The sequence below is a fragment of the Miniopterus natalensis genome, chromosome 12, assembly GCF_054644295.1.
Source record: "Miniopterus natalensis isolate mMinNat1 chromosome 12, mMinNat1.hap1, whole genome shotgun sequence".
Taxonomy (NCBI): Eukaryota; Metazoa; Chordata; class Mammalia; order Chiroptera; family Miniopteridae; genus Miniopterus; species Miniopterus natalensis.
The window spans coordinates 18,706,834-18,723,264 of NC_142092.1; the positions used below are offsets into that span (position 1 = coordinate 18,706,834).

General features: G+C 37.9%; 1 protein-coding gene across 2 annotated transcripts in view; it reads right to left on the reverse strand.

Moving 5' to 3' along the window:
- The window catches only part of FOCAD (focadhesin), a 256,025-nt gene that overhangs the window by 193,241 nt on the left and 46,353 nt on the right, over positions 1-16,431 (reverse strand). For both annotated transcript variants that reach the window (XM_087822637.1, XM_087822638.1), the window contains one exon: positions 14,994-15,098. In XM_087822637.1, the coding sequence (XP_087678763.1) occupies positions 14,994-15,098 (105 nt within the window). The remainder of the gene's footprint in view (positions 1-14,993; positions 15,099-16,431) is intronic.

The window sequence follows — 16,431 nt, forward strand, 5'->3', positions numbered from 1 at the left end:
TAAATTGTTTTTGCAGAAAAGAGAACGAACCCTGAGGCTTAGAGACCTGAATCTGAGAACGGACTCTGCGACTTAGACCAACCAAGCTCCTGAATCCAGCGGCTCTCTCATCTCCATCCCCGATTCCCTGTTGCTGACAGTCATGCCTCCTGCTGCTCTTTCCAAACCTGGAAGGTTCCATTTGCACTAACACTGCCCCATCTCATAAGCACTGTCATCTCTTCTCTGTTCCCACTTACCCCCCCATCCTGCTCAGTGTAAAGCTCTGGGTTCCCCTGGCCTGTTTAAGATGAGAAAAAAGAAAGGATTTCTCCCATCTCAAAGAACAAACTGTCCAAACTGAAAATGCTTGAAATTTCTCTTGAACAAGGATGAGTCTTTTTATTTGGAGTCCATTAAGATATCTTAAAAAACACACAAACCTATATAAAACATAAGAATCCTTCAGATTGCAGATATTAAGAAAAACAAAAAAGCCACAAACAAAATATTTTAAATGGTTGAAAAGGTCTACTAGAAACTGTAAACTCATTAGATTCTTCAACTATGAAGCACTATACAAAGTTTTTAGTTATGGTGGATGTGGCTTCTTCCAAAAAATTTAATTAAATGTAAATACTCATTATAAATTTAAAAAATACAGAAATATCCATCTCTTTAACATAAAAGGAATCAAACACATAAAATGCTATTCTTTAATTTTAATTTTTAACCCAACAATATATCACTAATAATGATTTTTAAAAAACAAGCAGACTAGTTACACCAAAATGATTTTTTAAGTGTGATCACTTTACCACAATATCAGCATCACCTAGGAACGTGTTAGAAATGTAAATAAATCCTTAGGCTCCAGCCCAGACCTAATAGCCCTCCAGACACTTCTGAGGCATGGCCTTGAAGCACTGGTTCTTAACTCTGTCTGCAAGCTAGATTCATCTGTGGAGCTCTTTCAAAAATACAAGTGTCCAGGTCTCAATTATACTGAGGTTGCTAGGAGTGGAGCCCAGGCATTAATAATTGTTAAAAACTCTCCTAGCAATTCTACTGTGTTGCCAGGTTTGAGAAACACCACAAGTAACCACCACAGAAGAGGGAGGTTGTTAGGAGTTAGAAAGTGTTCTGATTTTTGTGTTCTCTCTTCAACGGAACAGTATGTCACATCCATTGCACTGAAACCCTCGTCTTAAACACCTGTCCAACGCTATCGCACAGTTTCTGAGTATTAAACACCATCTCTTTCTTTTCTCAACCTCACCCAACCCATCACTAACTTCACCCACTGGCAGCGTGTTTTGCAAAGCACAGGGTATTTCTGACTGATCAGGTTACTGCCATTACAAGGGATGACTCCAAGCAATTTTTTATGCTAAAACTCAAAAATCATATAAAAGTCACATTTCCAAATTCTAAATTCTTTGACAATTAAACCTATCTAGAATTTGCTTCTATTATGGTTGCCACAGATATTAAGCAACAAATGTAATAAATCCTAAAAACGTCTCAGGTATGTCACATCAACCAAACTTCTTAAATTAAGAGTTCAGTAGATTGTGTTCAAGTAAATGTGAGTAAGAAAGACAGAACAGCAGCTGTAATTATTTTATCTATAGGTTTTTCTTCTCACAAGCACCATAATGAAATGAGGAGCATCAGACATAGTCATCCATTAATCCTCCCTCCAGCTAGTGGCAGCATTTATGACCATTTAAAAAGAAAGTCCAACAAGTTACCATATAGTTTTTAGGGTGATCAGAAAGCACTGAAGTGCTTTTTAATATTCTTCCCTTATATGTCATTCCCTACCCCTTCCCAATCCTCACCCCCCAAAAATGTTGCTGATTTAGACATCTGGATAATTTACTTTTTCACAGAACGGTTTATGGCAGATCCAATAGAAATATTGTAGGAAAAAAACAATATTGATTCCAAGAAGCTGAAAACCTGAAGGGAGAAGGGAAGTCCAAATTTGGCAAAAACATTGACTCTTACTGTTGATTAACATTTCATTACTAATATTGGGCTATTTCAACTGAATACAACTAACCTAAAATTAATTATAATTGCCAAAATTTTGTTTTACTATTTTAAGCATAATGAAGCAAAGAGCTAAATGCTCCCTTATGAATTGTTAAATTGATATGTAAATACACATATAAAATATATAATGCCTTATGCTTAATAGAATGGATACATTTTCTAAATCCGTATATTTTATCGTGCAACTGCTATATGTAAGTGTTTCTCAGTCTTGGCAGTACTGACACTTGGGGCCAGGCAATGCTTTGTTATGAGGGTTCCCCAATGCACTGTGGGATGCTTGGCAGCACTCCTGGCCTTTCCCCTCTGGGTGCTAACAGCATTCACCCTAGTCATGACTATCAACTGTCTCCAGACATGACCGAATGTCATCTGGGGGCAATACAGTGCCTGGTTAAGAACCACTGAACCAGGTAAAATGACAAGCACTGCGAGAGGCACAGAGCTGATTAGAACATGGAAACAGCCTGAGTTATTAAAACAAACAGTTCATCTGCACCCTTCTTCACAATGAACCTAAAGCAATCAATTGTGCTCAACATTTTAAGTTTCTTATAGAAATATAGTACCAAATATTAACATTAGGTATACAAGAGTAACACAATACAGTAGAAACTAGACTTAAAATGGAAAACAAATGTAAAATTATGCCTTTGCAAAATTTGGAATCATGTTCCAAAATAAACTATTAAATAATGTACATACTAATTTGGGTATGATAGAAAATCATTATTTTCCTATTTAAAATATTATAATTTGAGCATTTAAAATGTCATAAGGCTAAGTATAGTTAACTCTTGATGTATTCACGGACTGATTATTAGATTTATGATTATTCTTTCCTCCTCTCACTCAGTGCTTGTTAGCCATTCCACTTCTTTCAAGTACATACAACTGAGGAAGGTCAAGGTAGATGAAGGACCCACAAATTAAATGAGTCAACTTGGCTCTTTATTAGAAGAGCTGTTGGTCAAAAAAGAAATAATGTGGTACAAAAGAACACCAAAACTTTAAGGGTTATGCCTTAAAATTTCAATTATCCCCAAACCTGCATTTCAAATTATAGAGTAAGTTAACTACAATACTTCATTCGAAATGAGAGATGAGTTGACCATACAATCAATCTGACCACTTGTAAAACAGTGGCAGACAATAAGCTACACAAGATTTGTAAACAAACACAAATGTAGGGGCACTGTCATCATCATTATTATTTAGATAAGCAGTGCCTACATAGTATCATCGCAATTATTTACTGTTATGCTGCCACTTCCATATCTCAGAAAAAAAACTAGGAGTGGACAAGTGAGGTAAAATAATAGAAGGGAAAAAACTGAATTAAGAATCAAGAGTTTCAAATTTATATTCTGACTCTGCAACAAATCGTGTGATCTCAGGCAAGAGAATTAACCTTTCTTGGGCAGTTTCTTTATCTGTAAAATGAAGAAATCAGACTAAGTACCTCCTGCTGCCAATGTTATATAACCCAAGCCACCCATTAGAGCCCTAACCTTCACACTGCTCAGAATTAGAGGTGAAATGCCAGGCTGGGTGTGGCTCAGCGGTTGAGCATCGGCCTAGGATCCAGGCAATCGGGGTTCGATTCCCGGTCAGGGCACATGCCCGGGTTGTGGGCTCCATCCCCAGTCGGGGGCATGCAGGAGGCAGCTGATCAATGACTCTCATCATTGATGTTTCTATCTCTCTCTCACTCTCCCTTCCTCTCTCTGAAATCAATAAAAATATTTTTTAAAAAAATTAGAGGTGGAACCAAACCCCGTAAAAGCAGAAAGCAGTAAAGATGGCTCTCAGCTATTAGTAATTCTATGCCAAGCTTAAATGGCCCTAAGAACAATGTCTATTCAAATCTGAGACCTCAAAAAAAGAGGTCTATTTTTATCTCAAAGAGATAAATCATCTTAGATTTTTTATTTCAGAGAGAAGTGCTATGTCCAGAACGAGCCCACAGAAATTTTTAAATCAGAATTTTCTAACCCTTGAGACACGCAGTAGATTCTGCTTTCTTCCTAAGAGGGAAGAACATTGTTTCTAAAGAGCAAAATCAATACAAGCCAGGCAACCAGGTCACCCTTCATCGGCCTTCAGTGCCTCTAATCTCTCCCTCACTGTGCATCGTTGTTGCTCTTTTCCCTACCACAGATGAACTGATGTGCGGTACATTCTCCGACACTTCCCTATTCATTATTTAAAATAGCAATTAAAACATTTACAAATTAAGTATTTACCATAGTCCCTAGCACACAGAATACTCCATAAACGGGGTATTATGATTATCATGCATCTTGAACTAGGGCATAAGCAGCTTGAAAGCTGGATCTATGTCTTGTGATTTTTATGTTTCCCTTTCAGTGCCAAATGCACATCTACAATAAATGTCACACACACACACACACACACACACACACACACACACACACACAGAGTCCCCAAACCATCATTTTAAACTCTTTGATTAGATTATCAAAAACCAAGTTATCATAGCCCCACTAGCACACTGTTTCAAGTATATGTAGTTCAGAGAAAAAAAGCCCAGGAAGCATGCAGAATTGGTACCTAATACTTCAGTGCTCCCGCCCTTTAATAACATTGTCAAGAACACACAGCAATATGTGCATCTTAACAGAATGGAGCGGGGGACGAATGAATGATCGAGTCATAGCTCCACTAGACCAGCAGAGGCAACGGTAACCTAAGGTATGGAACTAGATTCACCTTTCCAAGTATAAGTACATCAATCTTCATAGAAAATAAAAAAAATTAGTCTTGGGTAGGCAAAGCAAAAAGCAGAAGTTATTTGTAACCTTTAGGTCACCTCAACCTTTCTGCTCCATCTCTGAATATAGGAAAGGCAAGGCTTGATTTACATCATAAATTCAGCGACAGACAGATTGCCTTTTCTGTGCGAGGAAACAATGCCTGCAGTCACCACGCCTTTTCACGGAAGCAGCTGTGACCCCGGCGCTTTCAGAAGCATAGCATAGCACTCACATCAAACATGCATTTTAAAAGCATTTCTCTACCTGCTCTGAATTTTGATTCAAAGGTGCTAGTAAGCCAAAAAGGGATTTTTTTAAAAAAGCTCTGCAGATTTTAAGTTAAAAATGCATACTAAAAAACTATTATGAAGATTCCACAATGCATATTACTATAAAAAAGAAAAACAAACAATAACTGTGACTCATTATATTCCCTATAGTGTTTTAGGATAGAAGTATCTTATCCTTTCCACACAAGCTCCCAGAAAAAGGAAGACTTGGAGCAAAAATTAATCTTGACATTTTTCACTTATGTTATTTTTTCTTTGGATCTATAAGGCAAATAGGGAGAATATAACATTTCTTTGAAAATATATACTTCAGCCCTGGCTGGTGTTGCTCAGTGGTTATACCATCAGCCCTCACACCCAAGGGGTCTTGAGTTCGATTCCTAGTCAAGGGCATGTACCTGGGTTGCAGGTTCGATCCCCAGCCCTGGTCAGGGTGTGTTTGGGAGGCAAACAATCAATGTGGATGTGTCTCTCTCTCTGCCCCTCTCTCATTTCTCTCTCCCTCGCTCCACTCCCTCCCACTCTCTAACGATCAGTGGAAAAAATATCCTCAGGTGAGATTTAACAAACAAAAAAAGGAAATATATATACTTCATATTACAATGATTTTGTCCTCACACTGAACTTTCATGGGATCCCTACTTTGAGAGGCAGGGATTTTTTTTTAAACTAAATTTATTGCAGTGACCTTAGTTAATAAAAGTATATAGGTTTCAAGTGTGCAATTCTATGATACATCATCTGTACAGAGGCAGAGATTTAGTGCCAAAGTGTCTGCCAGTGTCAGAAGTGTGGGACTATTTTAGGTACAAGGTGAGGGCTGGGGAGAAACATACAAATACTGAGTTAGGGATCCAAAATTTATATTATTAAGTTGCATGCCATGATTTCAAAAATATAAAAATAGACTAGAGATAAGATAAATAGGCTAATAAGGCAATAATTATAATATTTTATGGTCTTAAAGACATTTACCAGCAAATTACCATACGAATTTTAAATTAAACATCCACACTTAGAAGAACTTATAAAGCATTTTCTAGTGGCAATTACTAACGAGAAGATTGTACAACATGTGTAGCTTATTCTTTAGGTCTGGTTCTAAATTCCAGGTATAAACCCCAGCTGATGAGAACCATAATTCTTGAGCAAAGAATTCCCTGGGTGGGAAAGAGGAGAGAAAAGAGTAAATAAAAACATAAGCAAAACATGCAGTTCAACAGAAAGAATCAAACCGCAGAGGCAGATGGCCCTTGGGAAAGATTTCTGGCTACACTTCCCCAGTTGCTGTCCTGGCTTCTTTCTTACCCTTAACTCTGTTAGACTTTTTCAGGGGCACAAATACTCCCTTCTTGCCCTTCTTTTTCCTGATTTTTCTATAAAGATGTCCCACTCATCCATTAAAACAACAATTCATAAACCGTCTGAAATTATATGAAAATTTTAAGTACATATTCGTATGTATATTTTCTAGGAAAAAGACCAAAGTTTTGTGAGATTATCATGGAAGGTCCTGACTCCCCTCCAAAAAAAATGTATCAGTGAATTAAAACTAAGTATATCTAAGGTAACTGCTGCAATTCAGTCTAAAGAACCACTCCCAACAAACCTATAAAGTAAGCACCATTTCTGCCCCCCCACCCAAAAAAAGGTAATACATGATGTATTCTGCCCAGAAACCATGGCTCCCTAAGAACTAAAGTTTCTATAATTTCAGGAAAATATACTAATGTCTTCTACTGGTTCCAATCCCTTATGGAAGCGTGACTGCACAGTACAGATGATTAAATGACGCATCATACTTTATGCTAAATAAAACCAAACAACTACATCTCTGGGGATCCCTTTAGATAATATATTCAATTACTGAAATAACCAGCCCCCCCAAAAAGCAAAATGCTTACCTTGACAACAAAAACCATATGATAATAGCTGATGATCGATATTTTAGTGTTGCAAGATTCTAAAACAACCTTAATAAGATAGTAAATGTAATAAGGAAATCTGCATAGAAATGAAAAATAACAACGACTACTCTTAAAGACTAAGCGGTTTCTTTTCAGGAACTTACAAAAAGTAGTTTGCCTTCAGAAATAAACGTAAAAGGCAGAAAGCACTAAAACTTCATTGGTAGGCATGCAAAAATATTGAAGAATAAATAAAATGTGTAATCCATGCAATGTAATATTATTCAGCTGTAAAAAAGAATGAAGTACTAATCATGCTACAATATAGATAACCCTTGAAAACATTATGCTAAGTGGAAGAAGCCAGTCATAAAGGCCACATATTATGATTCTATTTATATGAAATGTCCAGAAGAGGCAAACCCACAGATAAAAGAAACATTTTCTAGGGGCCGGGGATATGCAGGATTGGAAATGACTGACTGCTATTGGTATAGTGCTTCTTTGGGGGGTGATGGAAATATTCTGGAATCAGCAATAATGGTTCAACAACACTGAATAAAAAACCACTGAATTGTACACTTAAAAGGGTGAATTTTATGGTATAGTAAATTATATCTCAATAAAAAGACATTAAAAAATATTCCAAACTTAACTCAGCTATGTGCTATTTTAAATTTAGTTAACTTCTTGATTTAAAAAATATTCAAATGCATCATGTGAAGTATAAGTATATGGCCAATATAAATAATAACTTGGATTCCCATTATAAACAAAGTAAGTTCAAATCAAAATCTCATTTATTACCTCAATATCCATGGTTGAGAGCTTAACTGTGTCCATTTTAAAGATGCAGATGTGGAAGGAAAGAAAGCTAAGTGACTTTTTCTAATGTAATTATAAAATATCATGACATTGTTTGGTATATGAACCATCTGTCCTGTGATTCCCAAACCTAGTTCCGCATCAGAATCTCTTGGCACTTTAAAAAAATACAAATTCTAGGTACTCACACTGGCTCCTACTGAGATTTCTAAATCAGAATCTACAGAGGTAGAGCTTTAGAATCTATAGATTAAGAGAATTTCCAGGGATTCCTATCATTTTCACTCCTAAAATTTATCTCTATCTCCACTGTCACTAGTAACTGAAGGAGCTGGTGGAGCTGGGAAATCACCATTTTGAAATCATCACAGAAAATTGGTTGGGGGTTGTGAGCTTAATGAGAGCCAGGATATTTGCATGGCCTCAAAGTGTCCCACAGACTGCTTGTTAGTTACAAGAGGAAAATGATAATACAGTAGAGAAATCAGATATCACCTTGAATGGGGGGGGCAAAATTAAAATCACCAGTGAGGGGAAGATGAACCTCAGTGCCTCCAGATATAATAGCCTCAGAAGAGTCCCTTTTACAGTATTTAAAATTGTCAATGTCATGAAAGAGAAAGAATGAGAAACAGTTTCAGATTTTAAAAAACTAAAAAGAGCCCTGGCCGCATGGCTCAGTTGGTTGGAGTATCATCCTGTACACCAAAAGGTTGAGGGTTCGATTCCCACTCAGGTCACATACCTAGGTTGCGGGTTCAATTCCCAGTCAGGGTGCATGCAGGAGGAAACCAACAGATGTTTCTCTCTCACATCAATGTTTCTCTCTCTCTCTCTTTCTCTCTCTCTCTCACAAAGAAAAATCAATAAACATATCCTCAGGTGAGGATTAAAAAAAAGATATGAGAACAAAGGCAACATGTGATCCTACAGTACATTCTATATACTACAAAAAAAAAAAAAAAAAAAAAGACATAAAAGGAAAAATGACAAAACTGGAATACGGACTATAGATTGAAACACTGTATCAATGTTAAATTTTCTTAATTTGATAACTGTACTCTGGTAATATAAGAATATCTTTGTCCTTAGGAAACACATACTATTGAATATATGCAATCTACTCCCAAATATCCTGGGTGGGTTTTCTTTAATCATCACCCGAGGATATGTTTATTGATTTGAGAGAGAGGGAAACATCATTTGGTTGCCTCCTGTACACGCGCCAACCTAGGAGCGTGCCCACAACCTAGGTATGTGGCCTGACAGGGAATTGAACCCGCAACCTTTTGGTGTACGGGATGACGCTCCATATTCTGGGCTTAAAAAGAAAAATTATATAGAGAATGATAAGGCAAATGTGGCAAAGTGAAAAAGAAACTGATGAATCTGGGTAAATGGTATATGAGTCTTTTGCTCTATTCTTGCAACTTTTCTGGAACATTAAATTTTTTAATTAATTAGTTAAAAAGAAAAATCTTCAGTGAATTCGAGCTACTCTTTAAATAAAACCCAGTCTTTGCCATAGTCTTATTATATTCTAGGCCGTGCCCACCTCTCCTGAGCTTCTAGCTAACTAGGCCTCTCCCTCCCTTGACCAAGTTCCAGCCACTCCGCCTCCAGTAAATTCCTCTTGTGCACCAAGCTTGTCCACACAGCAGCATCTAATCACATGCTTTTCCTTGGGTCTGAAGCACTATTCCTGTGCTCTTTGCACAGTGGACTCTAGGCCTTCAAAATGGATATAAAAAAATGCAAAAAGAGTTTAATGCTAAGAAAAATCAAGTTGTCAGAATTAAACTGGGCTATGTTTTGATATCAATAATCACAAACTGGTCTTAGTGCACTTGGTGTACTTTTCTTAGGACTTTCTCTTGTTTTTCTCTTTTCACCCTAAGGGGCAAATGCATTCGCCTTAAGAGAGAAGTGACAAAAATCAATATGAATTACAAAGTACTTCAGCCTTTAGGACACACATCTTTAAGGTCTTAAAATCAACTCTCCATCTAAATAAACTACGTAACATTGCACAAATGGATGAAAAAATAGACATACAGAGTGCATAACTTTAATTTATTCAGGGTATAACTATCCATTACTATTGGCCTAATCACCCATTTCAGAGCATACCATCTGCCAAAAACATTTAATATTCCTTTACTTCAGAAAGTACAGCTTGATGAGGATCAGACCAAACCTTTCCACAAATAACATTTGATATTTGTGCATGTCAGCCAATGTCTGGCACATCAGAATGATGCACGAGTTCTGGAACAAGCAGTTACTGCTCATGAATTCACAGCTATTTCCTCACTTCAGCTGAGGGGAGAGAGATCTTAAGGAGACTGCCATAATATGAATATGCAAAGGAAAAATTAAAAGCAAAAGCACATGATAAAATTTCAGGGTGAAAAATGGCACTTTACAAAGCAAACGAGAAAATGAGCCTCTAATAATTTATAAATAAAATTTTAGTTTATTCTTCCTTGCAACCAAAACACCAGCCAAATATCAGTTCTCTGCTGCACTTCCTGTATGGTCAATATTCACAAATGCTTAATTAACTTAGGTAAATATACGTGTGCTACAGAAAAATGGAGTCCAGGCTAACTAAAAGAAAATTCAGACCAAACACAAGTAGAAAGAAAATAAGCATGAACTAAAGGATGTCTAAGAAGCAATTCTTTGAAAAAGTAATATAAAAATTGTTCACAGCTAGAAAAGGCTCCTAAAGTTTCTGAAAATAGTTAAGTACCTAAACCAGAAGTCACAAACTTACTGCCTACTCTGTATTTTTAAAAATCTAAATTGTTTCCCAACATTTACAAGTCAGGAGACTTCATATAAAAGGTTATTAATCCTGAAAGATCTGAAGGCCTGGCAACAATGAACCCCCATTTCCTCGCTACAGCAACTGGCCAGCAGTTCTCAACTCTACAAAAGCATCAGACACCACCTAGGAAGCTTTGAAAAAAATACCAATGCTTGAGGCTGCCACTCCAGTCATTCCAGGTGGAGCCCAGGCACCTGTATATTTCAAAGTTCCTCTGACAGCTCTAATGTGCTAAGGGATGAGACTCACGGCCTAAGATTTTTATATTTGGCATAGCTCTTCATTTAATCACAGCAGTCAAATGTACTACATTGTTCTTTCAATTACCCCCATCCTGAAAGGCAATGAGAGTCGCAACCCTACTCAAATATTCCCATTTAATCTTGCTCAAGCCATAAAACTATAGAAGGGTCCAGTTAAGCAACATGAACTTTATTAGGTACATACACCCTGAGCCAGTGCATCTCAAAGCATGGTCAGTAGACCACCTGTACATCCAAGTCTTATTAAAATGCAGATTTGCAGGCATGTCCCAGACACACATATCAAACACTCTGAAGATGAGCTGCTTATGCACTGTAAACACTAAAAACCAGTGGTGGTTTTCAGGAGGTTAATGAGGGCTCTCTTCGCCTCCTGTTCCCACAACTGTCTACCACTTGACCAGAAAGAGCACTAATGTGTTTGGGCCATGGCATTATTTCATTGAACGGAGCAATGAGATTTAAATCTCTTACATTCTCTCACTTGGCTTGCTCTCACTGGATGCATTTCCTTTAGAATTATACTTTGGTTCTACTCTTGGCCTCTTTATTGTCCATGATACAATGAACTTGGTGCCTTGGGGCTTAGGAACATACAGACATTTTGCCTCCCAAATACCAAACAGGCAAGGAGACATGATTAAACCATTCAAGGACCACCCTTTAGTGTACCCCAAGGGGTTCCTTGCAGCTCATAATGTGGCACCATTAAGCTCCCAGAAGCTCAAGCAGTATTCTCAAGTGTGATCCACAGGTGACCTATATCCATATCACTGACCAGCAGGACAAACATGCTAATTCTGAATCTCACACAAAACCTACTAAATAAGAATCTCCGGCAAGTGGGCTTGAGAAGCTGTACCTTTAACAAGCTCCCCAGATGATTCTTATACACAGGGAGTTTGAGAACCACTGAGGTCCAGGTTCAACAAAGAGAAAGCCCTCTCTAGAGCTCCTTCAGGAAATTCACAGGAACCAAGGAAGTCTTTGGCTAACATTTTGGGTCCTCTCCACTCCCATACTGGCATGAGTTGTGCAATTCAGCAGAGATTCCCGTAAAATGACCACATATTCTATTTTACTACAATTCGAGTTAGCTCTTAAGACAAAAAGTGAGAAATACTTAACCCCCAACTGTTAACTAGCAGAGTCCTTAGTACCATTAAAAGGACAGATTAGTTTCACGCCCAGAAAGCTTACAATTATGTTTCATACTCCTTCCATTTTAAATTAATCCTGCAGCACAACCAGGGAACACCACTAAGCTTCTCATATCCTTTTTATGCTTTCAAACACGGCTCATCAATTGCCTCTCCAAGGCTGGGTGATATTGCTAGCCAACGTGTGGCAATACGTCTAAAACAGCATGACGATTTTATGCTTGACTCAGGTAATCATAGCTCTCTTGAGGGGAATCTGCTCTTCAGGCTCACCTCTCCTCTGTTCCCGCCATCCACAATCCCCCCTGGAGGAACTTAAGGCTCTTACACACTCGATTACACTCTACTGATTTATTGTGCCAAACAGCCATTCACATAAGGGCTCTCCATAAATATTACTGGATTATGCCAACTCAGGTGATTGATTCTGGACCACTTAATGTGCCACCAAACTAAAAACAAACCCTTCAGTTCCTCAAACTAGGCTCCCTATCCACACCTAGCACCTATTATCTTTTGAAAACAAGACTGCAGTTAGAAGAACCAACTACAGGAGAACATACATTATAAACAGAAAAACAAGTGAAACATTACAGGTGACTGAAGGTCTAGCACTCGAAAACAGGACAATCGGTATGAAAACGAGAGAAACTCTACTTTTCTGCATGATAGAAAATTTCCCTTTACCATCACCTAAACCAGGCTTCTTAAACTTTACGGTGCCTCTAAATTACCTGAAAAATCTTACCAGAATGTGGGCTCTGATTCAGGGGGTCCGAGATCCTGCACTCGCAACAAGCCCCCAAGTACCTCTGATGCTGCTCGTAGCTCTGCTGCTTATAGTGTGGTGGGGAACCGGCAGCATCAGCAGCACCTGGGAGCCCGTCAGAGAAGAATCTGGAGCCTGTCCCAGCCCTAACGAGAGAATCTGCCATTCCACAAGGCCCTCGGTGATGAGAATGCGCATTAAAGAGATCTCATACTCACTGTGAATCAGAATCGCCTGGTCTTTTTAAAACCACGAATGCCTAGGCCTCATGGCAGGCTCTGATTCAGCTGGTCTGCGGCATTTGATGTTTGGTGTGTTTCACACCCAGCTGGTTCTAATGAGCAGCACGGTTGAGAACCATTAAATTAAAAACACCCCACTGGGTGGAGGGAAATATGGAGCAACAGCCAATGGGTGAGGTATTTCTCTTTTTTTAAATATGTTTTTATTGATTTGAGAGAGAGAGAGAGAGAGAATGGGAGAGCGAGGGAAAAACACTGATGAGAGAAAACCGCTGCCTCCTGCACACCCCTTCCTAGGGGTGAAGCCCACAACTCAGGCATGTGCCCTGACCAGGAATCGAACTGGTGACCCCTGGGGGCATGGGAGGACAATCAACCACTGAGCAACACCAGCCAGGGCTTCTTTTTGGAATGATGAAAATGTCCTAGAATTGATTATGGTGATGGTTGCATAATTCTATGAATATACTATTATATGCTTTAAATGGGTCGATTTTGTCATAAAACTATTATATAAAAAACAAATTAAAAACTTCAATAGCTTTCCTATCTTAAAATAAATAAATAAATAAATAAATAACACCCAGTGAACAATAATGAAATGAAATCGTTTTCTATCCTGAAACTGGCCCAAGAGTTTGAACTTTTTAAAAAAAGAGAAAACACAGATGTTACTATGACTCATCTGGAAATATAAAGATCCGCTTATCTACTCTGTAGGTTCAATTCTGGTCAAGGTGATGGGTAAAGGACAAACCTGAAATGAAACCTTGTGTCTCAGGAGGCACAACTATGTTTAAAAAAGAAAAGCATATTTATCAATTTGGAAAAGTTTTATTCTACACACCCCAAGTTTCCACAGTATTTTCAAACAGCAAATACTTTTCTTTTTGCTTCCCCTTTTTAAAAAGAAATTAATGTGTTAACAAATAAGTTAATGAATTCACTATTCGTTGTACTACATTCTTTCCATAAGTTTGAAGACATTCTAAAAACATGTTAAGAAAGAAATACATAAAATGAAATCTGACCTTGTTAAAAAAATTGGCTTAAAAAACTCTCAATAATGTACTCATAAAAATAAAAGAGATCATAAATAGCACTAAAATTTCAGGAAAGAACACTGTAATACATGAGACACTGCTGACTTATTCTCAAAAGGAAAGCACTATAAATATACGTAAGTAGGCAGCACTCAACATTTGAGAGACTCTCTCACAGCTTCTGATTGCTGTGGTGTCAAACGCTCAAAACTGCAGGTGCTGTATGTTCAAGCCAATGAGGAGTCACAAGTATCTGATTTACTTTCCCTGTTGAATTGGCATAGCCCAAGTGAGCCACTTTCTGCCATGAACCAGTCCCCTTGTTTATGGTCCCATGTTCTCATTCTTTTGAAGCAGGCACATTCTGGATGCATCACTAAACAGAGTTCCTAAGACAATAGACATGGCATCCTCTGGGGTCCTCTGTTCACTAAGGGGGAGCTCCCCTCTTAAGAAATGGCTTTCTAGGACCTTCAAGGCAATGGTTAAGGTCACCTTCACAAATAAGTATGATGCCATCCTTTGTCCACACTCTCCAATAAAATCCAACGCATTTCACTATAATTGTTGCTGTGTAATTTTTCTTTTAAAAATAATTCTACCATGTTACATTCTATAGATAACAAAGAAAAGGTAAATCAGTGCTCCTAACTACTGACCTTGCCCTGGGTAATGGCCCTTTGCTAGTCTCCTATTTTCAGTGAGGAAGTTAACACTCCAGCTTTAAGTACACTTGCTCAATCTCTGAAATAACTATTCTTAATGGATTAGCATGTCTCAGTTCACAACCTAACAATTCACACAATAAAAAAGCTGTATTTTAAAGAAAAGGGAAAAGGCTTACCTAATAGAATATATATCCTGAATATTCTTCTCCCCTCCTTGTCCTTCCTTAACAGCTTGCATTTGTAATAATTTCATAATGGCTTTTATCAAACCATGTGTATTCCTGTAAGGAAATATTACAACATGTTAAATGTTATAGAGACAAAGCAAATATTCTAATGAGGTACATAATTCTACCATTTTTAAATAACTGAACACTTGCCACCCATACTGAACAGTAGCCACGCGGCTCGTTCTACGGCACAGCCGAGAAGAGGCCTGCAAGCAGACAGCTCCCAGAGAGTAGAGCCGAAAAATCAAACCACCGACTTATCAATGGCCTAACTACACACACTTGGGGGGAAATCAATCAGGAAAAGCAAACATTAGCCCACGTAATTGCAGGCAGTGACCACACCAGTTACCCAGACTGAATAAGTAAGCCCTTCATTTATGAATATTAGCAGACCATGAATTATTATTCCAGACAATGAATAGCCAGACATATGAAATGAATCAGCCATTCAAACCAGCGGGCCAGGAGGCCAATCAGAACAAATAACCCCCATTAAAACAAAGTTAATGGGAGTGGGAACAGAACTTTAACTTTTTTCTTATTCCTGTAAGAGGCAGGAGGGTAATATGTCAAAAAGAAGAATAGCCTGCCCTTTTCAAAATTTTTCCCCTTATGATTAATTTTTCAAATTATGAAATGGGATTTTTTTCCCAGCTTTAGTTTTATTGAGGTAAAACTGACAAATACAACTATGTACTATACAATGTGAAATGATTCCATAATCAAGTTAATGCATCATGACCTCACATCTTTTTTCTTTTTTTTACTGCAATAGCCAACAGAGAACCGCAGTGATGTCAGTAAAGCAGGGCTCTTGCCTCTCTTCCTCTAGCTGTGCCCTCTGCGCAGTCGTGGGACAGGCAGAGGGGAAGCAGGTGGAGCAGAGTAAAGGGGCATCGGTGGCCCTTCCCTCATTGCAGGTTCCCAGCCAATTCACATTCTCCCAATTTATGATAATATTTATTTCTAGTTCTTTATCGATTTTATATTTTAATGTAATCCTTTTGGAATATATTTGAGTATATAGTAAAATAATTGCCCTGACATCATTTACTGTTTTATTTTTATTTTTTTGGTGAGAATGCTTAAGATCTACTCTCTTTGCATATTCCATGTATACAATACCACATTGTTAGCTCATTCGGTCCTCAGAAGTTATTCATCTTATAACTAGAAGTTTGTGCCCTTTGGCCAACCTCTTCCCATTTCCTCCACCCTCCACCCAGCCCCTGGCAACCACCATTGTACTTTTAGTTTCTATGAGTTCAACCTTTTTTTTAAATTTTTTTTATTTCACATGTAAGTGATACCATATTATTTGTCTTTCTTTGTCTAACTTGTTTCACTTAGCATAATGCTCCTCCAGATTCATCCATGTTGT